General features: G+C 39.9%; 2 protein-coding genes across 4 annotated transcripts; one reads left to right on the forward strand and one right to left on the reverse strand.

The window, feature by feature from the left end:
* Nucleotides 1-1,469: 1,469 nt before the first annotated feature.
* Nucleotides 1,470-4,402, reverse strand: LOC109422259 (uncharacterized). Of its 2 annotated transcripts, XM_019696871.3 has the most exons (5): nt 4,177-4,402; nt 3,367-4,101; nt 2,076-2,807; nt 1,814-2,017; nt 1,470-1,588 (listed from the first exon to the last, which is right to left on the reverse strand). In XM_019696871.3, exons 1-4 carry the CDS (start codon nt 4,297-4,299, stop codon nt 1,817-1,819), a joined length of 1,791 nt encoding a protein of 596 aa, XP_019552416.3. In that variant the 5' UTR covers nt 4,300-4,402; the 3' UTR covers nt 1,470-1,588; nt 1,814-1,816. The 2 variants fall into 2 exon arrangements, with proteins under 2 accessions (XP_019552416.3, XP_019552415.3); XM_019696870.3 differs by having other exon boundaries at nt 1,470-2,017.
* A 4,026-nt stretch (nt 4,403-8,428) lies between these two features.
* LOC109422260 (nischarin) lies at nt 8,429-11,203 on the forward strand. Of its 2 annotated transcripts, none has more exons than XM_062860090.1 (5): nt 8,429-8,536; nt 8,613-9,510; nt 9,583-9,704; nt 10,263-10,665; nt 10,732-11,203. In XM_062860090.1, exons 2-5 carry the CDS (start codon nt 8,760-8,762, stop codon nt 10,947-10,949), a joined length of 1,494 nt encoding a protein of 497 aa, XP_062716074.1. In that variant the 5' UTR covers nt 8,429-8,536; nt 8,613-8,759; the 3' UTR covers nt 10,950-11,203. The 2 variants fall into 2 exon arrangements, with proteins under 2 accessions (XP_062716074.1, XP_062716073.1); XM_062860089.1 differs by having other exon boundaries at nt 8,504-8,542.
* Nucleotides 11,204-19,274: the final 8,071 nt, after the last annotated feature.

A 19,274-nucleotide genomic window follows, 5' to 3' on the forward strand; every position in this document is an offset into this window, starting at 1 on the left:
TTTTCATGAGTTATAGTGGAGAATCTGACTACGAATGCGTCAAAACGTTGTAACGTCACGGTAGAATGTGTCTGCATCATTTAATATTCTGCAACGAATGGAAAATTGCGATACTTCCGACCGACTGGATGCAAGGCGTCTTAGTAAAGGTACCCAAAAAGGGTAACCCGACTGTATGCGATAATTGGCGGAGCATCATGCTACTGTGTATCGTTCTCAAAGTCCTCTGCAAAGCAATCCTTAACCGGATACAGGAGAAGATTGACGCAACTCTCCGGCGGTAGCAAGCAGGATTCCGTGGCGGACGATCCTGTGTGGACCATATTGTTACGCTCCGTATCATCTTGGAGCAAATCAACCTGCTGTTCAATGACTACGGAAAAGCTTACGACCGTCTCAATCACGAAAATATGTGGGTAGCCCTCAAGCGCAAGGGTGTCCCTGAGAAAACTATCGGCCTCATTGAAGCACAGTACAGGGCATTTTCGTGCAGAGTACTGCGCAACTGATCGTGAACCAAATCGTGGGTTGCTGTGGCAGCCCATTACCATGGAGCACCTAATTGACTTTGAGCTGGCTGATGACGTTGCTTTCCTAGCTCAACGGCGCCCTGAAATGCAGACATGTGTTGCCATCAACGTCAACAAGACATAATCGTTGGATGTGAACACGGTCAACCCTTCCAGCTTTACGATAGTTGGACAAGCAGTGGAGAATGTTGAAAGCCTTCAATATCTTGGTAATGTCGGCCGATTGTGGCACCTAGATCTACATAGGTGCACTGGTCAAGAAGGCGAGAACTGCTTTTGCGAGTCAGATTAGGCCGGAACAAATCTCATTTTCTTCTTTTGTCACTTTGCTCGTTGTCTCGTCAAGGGGGTGGATGATAAAAAATAAATGTATTTGATGAAAAATTACCCAAACAATTAGGCAAAATCGTAAAACTTATCGGATTTGTTAATAAATTTTCTCGAAGACTCTAATTTCACTTTAATTTTTTTTAAATTTCCTAAATAATTTATTTATGTCCCCCCTCAAGATGTCAAAAACCGACAAAAAATTTCCGAGGGGGGGGGGGGGGGGGTGACATTAGAGAAAATCGAAATTTGTGTCAGCCTTAGTCGACGCACCAAAATCCGAATTTTCAACTCAAACATGAAATCTGTGCTGTTGTACGCCAGTGAAACCTGTTGTGTATCAGTGGAGAACACTCAACGGTTGCAGGTATTCATCAATAGATGCGCTATACCTATAATTCGTGCAAAGGTGGCCTCACAATTGGATCTCGAATGTAGAGCTCCATCTTAGATGTCATCAAAAGTGATTGAGATTAACAGCAAACTGTGAAAGTGCAGAACTTCTCAAGACATGATTTTTTCTTAAAAAATTTAACACAGACGCGAGCTTATCTGCTGTCCGTTTTTATTCATATTTGATTTCGTTCAAACTATTCCTAATGAAAGGTTCTGTTTTATGATCTATCTTTTATTGTAAAATAATATGAAACACTTTAAATTAAAAGAAAGACTATGAAGTTAACTGTGTACAACTATTAACATGATTATAAAGTATACGATACCATGTTAACCTGCAAAGAAAATATTTGATGAAATCAAACCTCAACCAAAGACGAGCAGACATAGCAGATTATCGAAACATTACAATTTGAATTGGTACACATATATGCAATCACTGTGATACTTAGTGATACATGCGCAACCATTAAATCGTTGTTGGTCGGTAACCAAATTCGAATCTTATGCCTTTTGTAACTGTAGTTGAACTATCATATCATCAAATTTAGGATGTTTACCTCTTAATCTTCCTCAATCAGCTCCTCATACTCAAAGTCTTTGGTTGGCGTTCCTTCCTGGGCGCCAACATCGTCAACTATTTCAATTAGGTCATCCTCGTTTATGTCCATGCTATCGTTGTTTGTTGGTTGATCGTCCGAACTGTTGATTGAATTCAGGAATTGATACTTGTGCAGAAGTTTCTGACGCCTTTTTGCTCGATTCTAAAACGGGATAAAATGGTCAGTTTCAAAATGATGCCGCGAGTTGTACTGGCCTTACCTTGTGGACGATTTTCCGACAAGCCTCAAAAAGCTCCGGCAGAGCTTCCATCGGCGTGAACGCTTGCCCTTCCTTGTCCGGCAGCTCCGGATGGCTGTGTTCGTAGCGGCGTTCCAAGGTTTTGTAATCGTTGGTAACGCACACTTGCGCAGGGCAACGATACTTGCGGCGATGCCGGCACTGCCAGTAGGTGTAGCGTTCGGTGAACAGAGCAGAGTGGAACCGCTCGCCGTAATACACCAGGGTGAAATAGATGGAACGGGGACCCTTTTCGAAGAAGAAATAGTCCGGGTAGGAGTCCTGTAGGACAAGCATCTCCTCCAGAGTCGGACCACCGCTGGGTCGCTTCGGGACATTTAGGGCATCGCATTCTTGTTCGATTTGCTCCAGATCCAACTCCTGCTCTTCGTCTGGATCTAAATCAATGTCCTCATCGCATTTTGAGTCATCCTCTTTAGGCTTGACTGGTTTAGGTTCTTTCGCTGCTTGTTTCTTCTGTTGTACATTTTTACTGCTTGGCTTGGGCTTCTTCTTCGACTGAACCTCAGTATCTGAACCAGATTCTGCTTCAGAGTCCGATGAATAAATATCAGAATACTTTTTCTTTTTGACTTCTGGACTCGCAGTTTTATTTGCAGCATTGCGCATTGATTCCTCGGCAAACTCTTGAAATTGACTTTCAAAGGATTCCTCCTTTACGTCTTGTTTCATATTGTACTGTTTTATTTTTTTCTGCATATCAAAGTAAATAACGGTTGAAATTAATAAAATATAATGGGATAATTGAAATGAGAATTGATTCATACAAAATCAAACTTATCGAATCGAAGTTCTAATCAAAATCGAAGTCTTAATTATCGAACATGTCGTATTTCACCATGAGCTTATGGAAAAGCGGTATGGAAAAACTAGGCCAAAGATGTTAATTTGAAGAAAAGATTGATTTTTGCGTGACATATAATTTGTGTATCACCCCTTAAAAAACCGGAGAAAGTTCTTGAGGAGTTTCAGAAGATCTTAGATCTTAGAATCTAAGAAGGAATATATCTGGGAAAATGCTGAGAGGGCCTTATGTGTAAAATCCAGAATAATTCCCTTGAGGAATTGATAAGGAACATTAAATGTAAACATCTAAACATATTATGTTTAATTCTCATAAGGAGAAAAAACCTCAGATGTCAGCAGTTCTGACAGGTAGGTAGGTATCCAAACAAAAACTTCTTATGGAAATGTTGAACTTAAGTGAAATGAAAAACACATTGCAATCTTAACACTTCACATCCTCTCTTACCTGTTCCACGATTCTCTTGCAGATTTTGAAAAGTTCCGGCAGCGCTTCGTGCGGCGTAAACGCTTGGCCTTCCTTTTCGCGCAGCTGTTTGTGTGTGTGTTCGTAGAATCGCTCAAACGACTTGTAATCATTCGAAACCCTGACCTGGGCCGGGCACGTATACTTCCGCCGGTGAATACACTGCCAGTAGGTGGTCCGTTCCGCAAAAATTGCCGAATTGAACCGTTCACCGTAGTAAATCAGCGTGTAGTAGATCGAGCGGGAACCCTTCTCGAAGTAGAAGTAATCCGGATAGGACTCCTGCAAAACCTGCAACTCATCGAGGCTAGTTTTCGGAGACTTATCTTTGGCGGGTTGTTCCATCTTCGGTCTTTTGGCTTGTACCGGCGTTGTAGGTTTCTTAGCGGGAGTTTTCTTGGGACTTACATCTGCAGCCTTCCGCTTCGATTTTGCGGACTTTGCCGGGGGAGACGGTAGCGCATGAAACACCTCCTCAGCCTCGCTAAGTTCAAGACGATCTTCCTCTTCCATACCTTCATCGTCTTCGGCACCACTCTCTTCTCTATCGTCCTCTTCTTCTTCCCCGCCGGACGACCCGGAATTATCCGCCTTGGGCGGAATCGTTTTCACGAACTCATCATTAACATGGCACTGCTCCTTGAACTGATGAAATCCTTCCAATGTCACCACACAGTCATAACAGACCACGGCGTCCGGTTCGTCGTTTTCATCAATCTGTGAATAAGCGAAAACACCCATGAATGCCCCGCTTCCACATCCGCGTTAAAACCCTAAAGATGCCCAACTTACCTCAATTTCGATCAGCCTCAGCAGACTCTCCAGCAAGTTCCCTTCGGCAAACACCGGCACTTTGTCTTTCGTTTTCGACAGACAAAGGCGACAAAAGGACGCCAAACGGACTGGTTTGCTCATAGTGACCACAAGCTTCTACGGAAATTACATGTGAATACAAAAATCTTTCCAAAAAATTTCCGAGCAAGCGCGAAAACTGTTTACGTTTTGATGAAACTGAAAAAAAAAACTTCAGTTCGATGACAGTTGGAATTTTTATAGGGGTGCTCAAAATTTTGAAAGTCGATTATTTTTCTTGTTCGGGTTTACGAAATCGACAAAATTAATAATTATATTTTGATATCGGTTTTCACTAGTTTACGATGTGCTAAACCATTGGAACAGATTATATTTTCACATTTTCATGGTTCAAACCTATATGGTTTATAACAAAAAATGGCAATGTTGTTCATTAATAAAAATAAGAACGACAAAGAGTTGATCGACGAAAAAACCTTGCAGCACACCACTAATTCGTTTGCCCGCATCAGAATCGTTTGCCAGGGTTTGCCAGCGATAGCCAGTTTGAAAGGCTTTTTTAAGAGCTGCACAGTGCACACTGCGAACTTGGCATTACTCTTTAAAGTATATATAAAAAGTACCCTCTTTTTGCAGATGTATGAAATGTCAAAATAAAGGGTGATTTGAAATTTTGCAAAAAGAGTGATTTTCGCCCACTTTTAAGTTCGAGGTATGTACCCTTTAATAGGTGAAAAACTTGTTGAGCTTTTGCAGTTGAAACCTTTGCCGCAATTGATAGCAGAAATCAAATATCTTTAAATTAAATTATTGAATAATAATTAAAAGTGCAGGTGAGTACAATAAAATTCGATCATCATTGCGATCTAACATAGAATGCACTTTATTAGATTGGCTGGAATTCGTGATCGGCAATTGGAGTCACCTAGTCGAAGTCGATTCGTTTTTTGCAAGGCTGGCAGCTGTAGGTAAGAGCTATTTATTTAATCTTTTCTTGAACGGGTGAAAAAATCGAATCTTGTTAATTTACAGCCTTTTCATTGATGTAGGATGAAGTATGCCAAAGAACGAGTGAAGAGCAGAGAAAATAAGAAGCTTCCCTTCCATAACCAGAAAGAGGCATGAGAAGACGACTATTATGAAATTTAATGTTTTTAATACATTTTAGAATGATAATAACGAGGATAATAAATACAATTTTTACGTGAGAAACAGTTCATTTGTCAATTTTACATTATTGTCGCGCTTATCTTTTATTAGAGTCCTGCGGCGGTCGTACGCTCGCAAGGCATACCGCCGCATGACAGTCGCAAGGCAAAACAAAAGAAAAAGTGTTCCCGCCAAAAACAAAAGCACGTGGGTTTTGCGAAGTGACAGATGTTTTTGAATGTATTTGTGACGAACGGCAAGAGTGGCTCAGTTGAATGAGTGTTCTTGCTGTCAAACCCCATATAAGGGAAACATATACTTTTAAATCTGGTGACGCTGTTATGATTAGTGACTGTCGCGCTTATATCAGAAGCCAGAGGCAGATAATCGCCATATTCTGATTTTTCTTAAGAGGCATAATAATGAACCCAAAAATTCTGAAAACCGCCACGAGATAATAAAAGAGAGTAAATTTTACTCTTCTCCCAATATATGGGTAAAATTTGCTCCTTATTTTGACGTACACTCAGCGAAAAAAACTAGCGATATTCATCGAAATACCTTATGAAAATTTGCTATAACTAATTCTTATGGATGACATAAGAATACCTTATGAAAATTGATCGTGCTTGCTATGACAAATTTCATAAGATAGACTTATGAAAAGAACAAAAAAATCTTAAAATGATGCAGACTGGATTCGATCCATGAACGTCGGGATCACCGAACCCGTGTTTTATCCACACGGCTACCGACGCTTGAGAATTCCATGTTGCTAAACATGAATAAAAGCCACGCTGTGAGACGATTTTACGTCATAGAGTCCCGCATAATCACAAACAGTAAATGCATTGTTTCTCATACTGTATGTGATCATTAGCAATTGTCATTCAACCATTTCTCAGACTGCCGGAGATAACAGTAAGCTAACCATTCCATGTACAGATTTGCCTGTTTGACAAACGGTAATCCGCCAATTTACAGTATGTGGAATAGGCGGTTAAGATAGGTTACCATAAAAAATCGCCCATTTTCCCGAACAAATTTTTCGCAAAACAGTAAAGCATACGGTCAATTTATAATCCACTTTTTCAGACAATTCACTGCATAGCAAATGGTTAAAGAGCAGTTAAATAATAAACCATAAAAGAGAATGAACACTGTATGTGGTATTGTTGATTTATTGTCATCTATGGTATTTGAAATGTATGGTATATGGTTATATTGTATTGAAACCGTTAAAATAAAAAGCTAATTATTTCCAGTGATTTTTTTATTCAATCAAATTTTTCATATTTATTATCGATCTCATCCTCAAGATCTCGTCCAAAGCGCATTACTTTTGTCGAATGTCCTCAACGCATAAATCCAAGCGGTGGATCTTGTGTGCATGAAATCCTCCTCGAGCAGCTCGGGTGATTCCGATCGGATGGCCAATGATGATGTCCATGGTGATATCTGCTGGAGCTGGAACTATCCGACTTGCGAGGCATCCGTACCTGGACCCAGTAGCATCTATGGTGATTAAAGCCCACTGGGGATCTTCCTCCGATGGGAGCCGATTTCCCATACAATTTAAACATTCAGCAGGATGACTGTTTTTCATCTCTTTTTTGCGGAACCCCGCAAAGTTCGTGAACTCTGTAAAATAATTGATTCGATGAGTTATACATACCAACAAAAACAAAATAAAATAATCACGCAAAACCTACCTCTGTTTAATGCAGACCGCTCCGCAGGCGCTTCAAACCGTTAACCGCAGCAAACTCCAGATTGTTTTTCACTCAGCTGGCAAGCGACCTCACGAAAGATTTTGTATTTTTTTCCAACAAATCTGAAAACTCAAAGTCCGGACGTTACAAATACCAATGTATGCAACTATTTGGCAAACTGTCGAATGTATGTGGCATACAGTGAAATACATATGTGTAGGTGTGTTGCGCAAATATAATAACAAACCGTTTGAGAAAAGGTTATTCTATATTGCCACCATGCCTCCCGAGTTTTCATCCTTATATTATTTGACAATTTCTGCACAATAAGATATGTTGTTACAGATTGGAATGGATTGCATAAACCGTTCTTTATGATCGAACACTTCGAGTTTCATAGTTTCAACAGAAAATCAACAGTGCGTGGTACAGTAATAGTAACATATAAAGGAGACATACTGTGTGGACTGTAATACAAATTGTATTTCTCTATGCGGGGTGACCTTATGAAATTCATCTGAATCATTATGAATTATTTAAAGGCCGTTTCATAAGTTGGGCCTTATGGAAATCTTAAGGTTATTTGGCTGAGTGTACAAGTGATTTACTCTTTAATGAGTACACGTCGTTTACACGGAAAAAACAAACTACCTAAAAAATACGTTAAAAGAACGCAAAAATAAGTAAACCGCTTGAACTTTTTACCCAGCAGTGGGTTGTTTCCTCGCTCTCCCCTTCACAATGTTGTCAAAAACAAAGCGAGAAGCAGCTACCTAGCCGATAATGTCCGTGCGAGAAGCCAAATTTGGGTTTTTTGCCGTTTACCCAAAAGTGGGTTTATTTCAACCCACTAGGGTACTTTCGAAAGTCTACGATAGGTAGAAAGAACTTTGCGATGGGTTGCAATTTTCTGCCGGGATCAAAAGGAAACTACCCACTCAGAGCTTTACCGCGGTTTAGCCAAATTTGGGTTCTCGCACGGAAAAGCCGATATGAGTAAAAAGAACCTATATTTGGGTTGATTTCTGGTTCCGTGTACTCTTTTTAAGAGTTCACTTATGTCGTTTTCGTTTTTGATTCAGTTCCAACCTGGGTTCACAACCAGATCACAGTTTCAACCCCAATCCGACTTCGGTTTCGCTTGTACTAAACTTTGTTTGACGTTGTTTGTTTACACATTTTCCGCCGATCCAGTTCCAACCCAGGTTCAAAAACGAATTCGACATTAGTTACTCTCAGAATGGGTGAAAAAGTACTCTTTAGAGGGTACTTTAGTGTACGCACGAACCTGTCAACTGAAAAGGCCTTTACGAGATTTTCATCTATAAATCTGAATGTCCTAGATCTTCCTAGATGAGCGTGCCGAAGGCCTTTTCAAGTAAAAAGAAAATGTGAAATGCATTCCACGAATCAAAACAAAAAGTGAGAACTGCATCCAAGTGCATCGTCAGTCCAGTCGCACCTGAAACGTCAACATTGTACGAGTAAATTTGATGAATTAAATATTCAGTTTTAAGCGAATACTCTAAATAATCATTAAAATCCGATCCTTAGACCCAAATGGATTATAATAGTTGAAAAGATCACGGAGAAGTGGCGTGTCTGTGCGTAAAAATTGAATTCTTAGAACGGGCCCCTTGCATAACGCCCCGCGCCGTCCTGATTAGGTGGCTGACCTTGGCGCAGTTTTAAGATAACACAATGTCCAACTATCAGCTGCACTCGAACGAGACCAGTATTTCGATTCCGCGGATTATCACCGTGGACAGCGTCAACTACTATGAGGTGTTGGTAAAGTGTGGCCACGTCATGTGGACCGTCAACCGACGGTATCGGGACTTTGACGATCTTCACGCCAAATTGGTTCAGGAGCGCAGTGTAGCCAAGGACAAGCTTCCACCGAAGAAGGTGATAGGCAACAAAAGTCCCACCTTTCTGAAGAAGCGCCAGGAAGCGCTGGAACAGTATCTGAAAGAGATGCTCACATTCCTGAAGGTAACCATGCCCAGAGAATTTGTGGAATTCCTAGAGTTCCACCGATACGATATCATCTTTTTGTCGCAAAACCTGGCAAACTGCTTCTTCCTTCGTGGGGAAAGCTTTCTAGCCAAGTCGAAAAAGTATGGCTTCTCCGTGCTAGAGCTGCACGCCTTCAGTGAGAGACTGAAGATTCCCTGCCCTTCCACGGAAGCAGCTGACGGGGCGTTGAATTTTTCCCACATAATGGACTTCTGCTCCCAGCTGGAAACGGTCATAGTGCTACCGACCAAAAACAGCCTGCCGATGATTCTGTACGACGACGATTCCGATAAGTACATTCCGCACGCGCTGCACAAACCGATCGGCAGTAGCAATATTATTCCGTCCCAGTTGCGTTACGATCTGAGCGTGTTCCGAGGGCTGAAAAATCTCATAATTTATGGCATTTCAACGGAGAACATCGAGAACGTTGGTAAGTGTGTGGATATTTTCTGTTTATAGAATAATAAGAACAAGAGTTTAATCATATCTCTGTGAATTGTAGGTGGCCTTCGGGAAAGCTTGCTCCGGATTGAGATCTACAAAAGCGAAATCAAGCACATCCGGCAGATCACCTTGTGCGATGATATTCACCGGAACAGCACGGAGGAGTTGGATCGGTCGAAGGTAAGTTTTAATTGTAGGAATTCTAACATCTATGCAGGTTCGGATTCACAAGTGTGAAACCTGAGGGGCCCTCTTTTTTAAAGAAAATTGTTCGGGTTTTATAATCTTCAAACATCTTTTAGCATCATCCCGGTTTAAATAGCTTGTGGGTTTCGTATAGCGAATAAAAAGGAAACGATAGTTTTACTCACCGTCAAACGGGGTGACTTGCAACACTTTTCAGCTTCAATTAACAAAAATGTTAATTAAACTCAATTTTAAACTTCAAAGTATTTGTAACAAATAACGAGTTAATTTTTATTTCGTTCTAACTGAACCACGAGCTGTCAATGACTGACGTCTTCTTCTCTTGATGTGAGCGATCTGTGTGTACAGGAAAATAGAACATAGGCGTTTTTTTAATTTTAATGAGATTTGCCAAGTTATTTTTTTACTATTTTTCATAAACAATATTACCAAATCCGACAGATTGACATACCTTCATAATCGAGAAGCCTTTGCCCCTTCAAGTTCTCGTACGTCTGATCGGTATTGCACATTTCCATTTTTTTTTTTCAGATATGGAAAAACCTGCGACACGCTGTCTTCAAGGAAAATCAACTGATGGAAATCGATCACTCGATCCGATTGTTTCCCAATTTGAAAGACCTGGTATTGGACAAAAATCAAATAGAAAGTATAGCCCACCTAAGCCATTTGAACAACCTGCAAGCGCTGAGTTTACGTTGCAATCGAATAGCGGAATGTCGAGACTGGCACCTACAGCTGGGAAATTTAGTAAGCCTGAACTTGTCGCAGAATAAAATCCGACTGCTGGAGGGCCTATCCAAACTGTACTCGTTGGTCAATCTGGATCTGAGCTGCAATCAGATCGATGACATCAACGAAATCGATCACATAGGCAATCTACCGTTGTTGGAAAACTTGCGATTGATGGGAAACCCTGTCGCCGGTAGTGTTGGTAAGATTGTTCAGGATTATTTTGTGGTGTTTTGTAATTTGATCATTATACCTATTTTTTCCTTAGATTATCGAGCTCGCGTTTTGTCTCGATTCGGAGAACGCCTCCAGGAGATCTACCTGGATAATGAAAAGGGAAATCAGTTGGAATACGATACGGCGCTGGTGCTGTCGGCTTTGCGAATATCAGCGCAGAATTCTCAACGAAAGCTGCACAGTCTGCTGGATACGGCCTCCGCGGAGGACAAACTGCCCGGAACAAGTGGCTCCAGTGGGAGCAGATAGCCCTAGCATTTGCGGATGTATGCATGTAAGTTCCGGACTTTATTAGTCGAATGTTATATGTGCGTTTATGTATGATGCCAAGATAGGGCAGACGTATCGAGGCGGATAATGTTTTATGTTAGAAAGTTAGAAGCAATACGGCCTTCTGTATCTATTGATATGCATACGAATTAGGAACGTGATGTAAAGGCGTTTGTATGCATGTGATCTATATACCTACTGATGCTATTATATGACTCTGAAGATGAAACAAAGTATAAGTAGATATAAAAGAAATGCGTCAGTCTGTGCTGTGCATATCACTTCCCTTTATCTTTCAATATAATATTCTTGCTCGGGACATAATATCTAATTGTGTAACCAGGTTTTGTGAACGGTTCAGTGAAAGTCGTTATCGATTGCAACAATATTGCTATCTAGTTATGCTCCGAGTGATTTAGATTCTATAACATCCCCCAGAAAACCATTCCCCAGAAAACCAATCACCAGAATTCCATTCCCCAGAATGTACCATTCCCCAGAAAACCATTTCCCAGAAACCCATTCCCCAGAATGTACCATTCCCCAATATGTACCGTTCCCCAGAAATCCATTCCCCAGAATGTTTTTTTTAGTTTTTATTAATGTGTATTTTAAATTATACACTCTCCCCAGAATTTCATTTCCCAGAATGTACCATTCCCCAGAAAGAAAATAATACTATTGTTTTATTTCTGAATGGTTTATAATAATCGCTAAAAATCAAATATTTATTCGTAAAAAATCACCGGAAGAAACAACCTGCCAAAAGTTTTTTTTTGACAAGAAAAACTTTGGAAATAAGCATGATTTGCCTTTACTATTGAGGCTATTGGTATAATTATTGGCTTCGCAACTGCTTATTTTTTCAACATACATTTTTCCTTCTTTTCTGCATAGGCTGTTCTTTCGAATTCCACTTTTCAGTAAATTATCGGCATCAAAATTTCTTACATTTTCTACGTAGTTTTTTCTACAGAGATGTATGTCAAAAAAACACAGTAGGGTAGGACGGGGCAAGATGAGCACCCCTCCGCTTTACTACTTTTATGATGAATTTTGTTCAAACAACATCATAATCCGTTAGAATAAAGATCATCCTGTTTGTAAACCTGAAAAAAGGTACTTCATAATGAACAAATTGAAAAATATCGTCAAATTAGTCAATATCATGGAGTTTTAGCATTTTCTTATAAGAAATCATCAGAATAAAATAAGGTTTTTACGTCAGAATCAAATTTTTACCATAATTCTGGTTATCAGCCAACATTACTAGCATACTACAAAGCATTTTAAGTTATATTAGAAAATATTTTCTAACAACAAACATTACAATTTATTCAATTTTAGTTATTTCTCTATATTGGGGCAAGATGAGCACCCCTGATGGGAGTATAGAAAATATTTTGAAATTATTGTAATCCACTCAATAGTGCCAAACATAGGTTTCCGTATTCTCTGTAACTCAAGCTGTAACTATTTGGTTGCGTAAATCTCTAAAAATAAACCACTTAATAATCGTTCATTGTTTTTCGGGTCATTTCGTACAAAGTATAAAGTAGTATTATAAAACCGCATTTTGACGTAGGACTACGTCTCTCTTTTCTATACCGGGTGTCATTCTAAATTTTCAGAAATCGGCCGCGTTACGTTTGAAGTGGAGATTTTGAGCGTTAATAACTCAGCCATTTCTCGTTGAATTTTCAAAATTTTGGCTCCAATTGATTGGAAATCTTTACACCAATTATGTCCAATATTAACATTTACTGATTTTCAATAACAAACTATTGAAAAATTGGGAAAAGTGAACCTATGTTTATTCCAGCCAATCACGATCGAGCACATTTTGGATGCTCCCGTCGAATATAAAAGCTACTGCTTCTTCGCATCTTCCCTCATTTGTCTTTGTCGTCTCGAGGTGAACGCATCGAACGAGAGCTGCTCACTTTCTTTGTTTGCGTTTTCGCTCATTCTTCTTTGACGGCCGTGTCGGCTCGGTGTCGGTGCGGTGGTTGTCGGCAAGGGTGCTGTTGTGCATTCGCCTTCTAACCGTCTAACGCAACAGACCAAGGAAAGAATACTTTTCATCGATTGTTCGGCGGTGGTGGCAGAGGCAGCAGCAAAATCCGGAATCGCACCCACAGCAGCAAGCGGCGGGCCAATTTTCGACGGCTTCCAGCAAACAGCACGGAGAAATCCAACACGCATTGCATGGCATGATAAATTCATATCAATTTTCTGCCTGAAATCGTCCAATATTCAAACGGTTCTTTTCAGGACCATAGAAAATTATTCCTCAAGAGTTGTGAATCAGATAATTATTTCATTCCATCGCTCGGTAGAAGTGTGGTGCAACCGAAAAGTGAAAAAATTGTATGCTTGGTGACCCCGCAATAATAATGATGCTGGCCACTAATGATTCCACCAGGAATTTAGCAACGTTTTATCATACCCAGACCATTTTTCGTGAAACATTGTTTGATTTAACCATTTTTCGAATTTAAATTATCCAAATCTTCCAATATTTTGGTTACTTTATTCGTTAAATGAAAATTTCCTCATTTCTCGGTTGATTAACCGTCTCAAGCATCTGGTGCATGCGGGGCGGGGCATGCAATCGAAATAAACTGGAATCCAGTCAAATGGGAGGAGCTTCATCTGATAATCTAGGGACATAAAAGCTGTTCCCCCTGATTTCTTTCGTCATTTTCGTTGGATCAGTCAAGCAGGGTGGATGTCACCTCCACAGCTGAGCAGTGGCACATCAACCCAGCCGCAACTCTCGGCTATCGTGCGGATAGCACCAGGAATCTCATCCATGGCAGAAAGCGACGTACCAGTTTTCGGTGGCATCCTGTATTTAGCATTAAGGAGAAAACCAACACGCATTGCGTGACATGATGTTTTCATGCCATTTCGTTCCTTAAATCGTCAATTAATCGAACGGTCCTTTTCAGGACCACCGAAAATATTTCCTCAAGAGTTGTAAATCAGATAATTTCATTCCATCAATCGAGAAAAATGTGATTCAATCGAAAAATGAAAAATTGAATTCCGGCCACTAATCGTTCCACCCAGAATGTAGCAACGCATTGTCCTATCAGAACCATTTTTCGTGAAACACTGGGGAGCGTCCAGAAATTACGTCACGTTTAAAGGGGGGGGGGTCAGCAAAGTGTGACAATCCATACAAAAATTTCAGAGGTCCCATACAAAAAGTGTGACATAGGGATGAGGAGGGGTTGAAAATGACTAATTTTTGTGTGCCCTAATTTAAGGACGATCCCTTGTTTAATTCTAGCATTTTTCGAATTAAAATGATCTAAATCTTTTTATATTTTGGTTACTTTATTTTGTTAAATGAAATTTTCTCTCATTTCTTGGTTGAAAATCGTTAGAAGCGTCCGAAGCATGCGGGACGGGTCATGCAATCGAAACAAACTGGAAAGCCAGCCGAATGGGAGGAGCTTCATCTGCTATAGGGGCATAAAAGCTGTTTCCTCTGATTTCTTTCGTCATTTTCATTGGATCAGTCAGGGAGGGTGGAGGTGGATATCGTCGGTTTCCTGCAATAGGGGCACAACTCAAAATTTGTCATTTTTGAGATTTTGATGGCAAATGATGAAAAACTATGTAAAATTTCATCTCACAAAGACCCGTTCCAAAATTCGTTGTGAAACGCGAGATTTGGGCATTTTCACCAATTTTCCGCAATAAGGGCACAACTCAAAATCAGCCAACTTTTTCAATAGTCGTTGAAAAATAGTAGTCAAAAATTCATGAAACAGATAGTCTTTCAGCCCCTTTCAATGACACAACAATCAAAATTTGTTTACTTTTGTCAAATGATGAGAGAAATAAGTGAATTTGCAGGAGGTGCTTCATGATTGCCAATTTTCAAACGCTTATTCTGAAAATTCACATTTTTTGAGTTGTGCCCCTATTGCAGGAAACCGACGATATCACGTCCACGGCTGCGCAGCAGCACGTCAACTGCGACGAGTGATAGCACCAGAAATCTCATCCACTGATCACGGCTGCGGTGGGCCCGGCAATGGAAGTTACCTCCGCAGCTGGGTAGCTGCGCACCAACCCAGCGACGGCTCTAGGCTATCTATCTGATAGAACCAGGAATCTCATTCACGGCAGCAGGCGGCGGCAGTTTTCGATGGCTTCCCGCATTCAGTGCGGATAATTTTCAATTGTCTTTCTAAAATCAACCGATATTTGAACGGACCTTTTCAGGACCAGAGAAAATTATTCCTTAAGAGTTATGAATCGGATAATTTTTGGATATATTTCAACGATCGGTAAAAGTGTAGTGCATTCGAAAAGTGAATGGTTGAATGCTTGGTGGCTCAGAAACAGCAAAATCGATCACTAATCTTTCTACCCGTAATTTAGCAACGCGTTATCTTATTCGGAGAATTGTACCTGAAACATTGTTTCATTCTAATGTTTATCGAATTAAAATGATCTTAATTTTTCAATACTTCGATTAGTTTATCCGTTCGATTCGAAATTGTCTCAAAGAACGGTTGCAGTAGTTTTAAGCGTCTGACACAATGTGGGCGGGTCATGCAAACGGAATAAACTGGGAAGCCCGCCGAATGGGAGGAGCTTCATCTGCTAATCTAGGGGCATAAAAGCTGTTTCCTCAGACCATTTTCGTCATTTTCCATGGATCAGTCCAGGAGAGTGGAGATGCCACCTCCCAGCTAGGCAGCAGCACACTAACTCAGCGATGACTCTCGGCTATCGTGGTGGCAGCACCAGGAATTTCATCCACGACAGCAAACGGCCGCATTCAGTATGGGTAAAATCGCATTGCGTGATGAATTCATGCAATTGTCTTGCCAAAATCTTCCGTTTTATAAACGGTCTTTTCCAGGATCAGCGAAAATGATTCCTCAAGAGTTATGATTCGGATAATTAAAAGCGACAGATTGAAAGCTTGGTAGTTCAGCAATAGTGAAGTGGCTACTAATGTTCTTCCTAAATGAAAACAACGTATTGTCGAAAGAGTTTCACGTTAAACTTTCGTTGAAAAGATCTATTTAACGCCGTTCAATTATCTAATAATTTATCCGCTCGATGAAAATTCTCTCGTAGAACAGTAATTTAACCATTTCTCTTCAAAACGAAATAACTCTTGAACTAGTCAACATCTTCCCAAATAACAGAACCAGCTGAATAACAGCTTCTTGAGCTAAAGTTAGCTTAAGAGTGATTTGTTTTACTCTTATACAGCAAAAATGTGTGTCGGGTTGTGAATGCGTTCAGCGAAAGCGATCACACAACAACTTTACTCAACACATCAGTCCACCATTTGTATTATCATAACAACAAACATTGTATTAAGGAAATATAAAAGTCGGAATCTCGTTCCAGCCTTTGTCCTACGTCAACATTGCGGTTATGTCTCAGACATTACCCACTTCTAGTTTTTTAATAATCTAAACAGAAACTGATCATTTTGGAACGTGATACCATAGCTATAAACAAGATTTGCTATATCAATCACTGTATGGCCAATTTATAGTTTAAATATTGGGTTTTCAATGAAGTGCTCTTCTTGCCCCGTAGGGGTGCTCGTCTTGTCCCGCAGCATGTTCGAGCTGACCATAAAACATCTTTTTTGTTTAGTCAAATGAATCATCCTTATTGTGAATTTTGAACCCTACCATGTTTATGAGTGGTAGAAAACATGATATAGAAAAGAACTACTGAGATGTACCTTGCAAAATTGTATTCTCTTTCAATAAACTCAACGTTATCTTGCCCCGCCCTACCCTATACCCTATCTCTTCGTCTTCCAGCAATATTTTTTGCTGAAAGCATATCAGCAATGTACGTATTTACTGGACTTCAGCACTTACATTAGTGTTTCACTGATATTCAGCATTACTATTTGCTGAATTCATTTCAGCAATAATGTTTTTGCTGGTAATCAGCAAAAAATCTGACAATTAGCCATCGGTTTGAAATATCGCCGAAAATCAGCAAAACATATTGCTGAACGCATATCAGCAATGCATTGTCTTGCTGAAAATCAGTAAATCGCTTATCTGTCAAGTTGAAATGTCAACACCATTTTCACGTTGTGCCACGACTGCTGTGTAAAAGTTTGTTCCTCTACAAAGATTGTTCCTCGCAAAATTAATTAGAACCATAGCTCCATAGGGCGGAGTACACTGAAGTTTTTTTTTTACGACGGTAATGGTCCCGCGTAAAAAAAAACCGCGTTATTTCAAGACCCGTCGTAAAAAAAAACCGCGTTATTTCAAGACCCGTCGTAAAAAAAAACCGCGGTATTTCAAAAAACGTCGTAAAAAAAGTCAAGCCACGTTAGTTGTGGTGCTGACTATTTTACGCGTGTTTTTGAAAAAACGCGGATTTTTTTTACGACGGTTTTTGAAATAACGCGGTTTTTTTTACGACGGGTCTTGAAATAACGCGGTTTTTTTTTAGGACGGACCGCGTAAAAAAAAACCGCGTAAAAAGAAACCGCGTAAAAAAAAACTTCAGTGTAGTTTAATGGTAAGTACAAAAAACTTTCGAATTGTATACGGAGTGTTTATAATTGTTGCCGTTATTGCAGGAATGGCATGAGGTACGATATTCCTTCGGTGATGAAACGGCGAACCTGCCCATGATATTTTTCTGAGGTTACGGTAAAGTCTGCAATTGTTTTTATTTTTATAAATATAAATTAACAAAATACATTTGTTTCTGTTGATTAATTCATTTTGAGATAAGACTCTGGGTTTTATTTCATATCTTTCTGGATATTTGCAGTAATTAAAGTTGCTGTAATACAGCAATATTTTTTGATAATCAGTTGCTGGTTGATCAGCAAACACGATTCCGTTTTGCTGATCTATCAGCACAACATCTGTCAAATTTTGAAAACTCTACATTGCTGGATGATCAGCAAATTTTACTTTGCTGAATGGATTGCTGAAAGAACAGCACAAAAAAATCAGCAAAATTTTGCTGACTTCCAGCAATAAAAATTTGGTGTGAGGCAGGCAGAACGACGTTTGCCGGGACAGCTAGTATTAAATAAATAATTTAGCTATTTTAACACCGGTGAAGGCTGCAATGCCCATAATTTCCTGAAAAGTGCAACTCGAAAGAACAGCCTATGCAAAAGAAGGGGAAATTATTGATGAACATATAAGCAGTTGTAATGCCAACAATTCTTATAAATAACGATTCAAACATTTTTTTAACAAAGAAAGAAACGTAACACTGGTAACTGCCATCGTACATCGGTTTAACGGTTTTGTTGGTTACTGACCAACGGTACTTTAAGGGTCGATTCCGCAATTACAATCCCCGTATTAAAACACGTCAACAGAGTGTAGTTTAACGATTGATAGTAATTTTCCTGTTTAATGTACATGAAATTGGATGTTTTAGCATGTTGTATAGTAAATTAGCATAAGTTGTGTTGTGTTGCATGTTTGTTTTGTACATAGCTATAGTCATGTCAATTCTTGTGTTTTTCGTATCGTTAATTTACGTTTAGTGCCTTAGATAGTCGGTTGTCGGATTGTCTACCTTCGGTTGTAGTTTAGTCGCTAGATGTAACTTAGAAGAAATTCAATTAATAGTTTTCTTACCGTGATTATGCACAATTCTAATTCCAGGTTCACGGCAGTTGTAGGTTATACCTGTAGGTGTAGTGTCGGTGTAATGACCAGGGGTTTAAAGTACGGCGATGCTACGAACATATCACACATACATTCAAGATTGTAAAAGAGGTACAGAGAATAAAGAAGCCAAGAGGGCAGTTGAGTACAGACTATCAATCGAGTCGGACGTGGTTCTATGTGTATCCGAGTTCTTATACGTTTAGTTGTCCGGGGGCCGATATCACAATTCTGGTGACGAGAAAAAGCGAGGAGTGAATTCTTAAACGGTGAAGAATAATTGTGGAGAAGGTGAGCGATTCTGGGTGTTTCATGAAAAGTTTATATTATTCACGTCGGCTACCGCAAAAAAAAAACTTTTTGTCTTATTTCTTTAGGATGGACGTAAGACGCGTGCGGCCGTTTGAGATCGTAGCTGATAGATCTCGGCTGCCAGTTGAATGGCAAAAGTTGAAACGCGAGTTAGAACGGTATTTTGATGCCTGTGGAATAACGGCCCAATGGGAAAAACGATCACAGCTGTTGCACTTAGCCGGCCCTGATCTTCAAGAAATTTTTGATCATTTGCCGGGGGTTGAGGATATTCCTCTTGTTGTTCGGGATCCTCCTTACTACGATGTGGCAGTTCAGAAACTCGATGAACATTTCG

The sequence above is a fragment of the Aedes albopictus genome, chromosome 3 (assembly GCF_035046485.1).
Source record: "Aedes albopictus strain Foshan chromosome 3, AalbF5, whole genome shotgun sequence".
Classification (NCBI taxonomy): domain Eukaryota; kingdom Metazoa; phylum Arthropoda; class Insecta; order Diptera; family Culicidae; genus Aedes; species Aedes albopictus.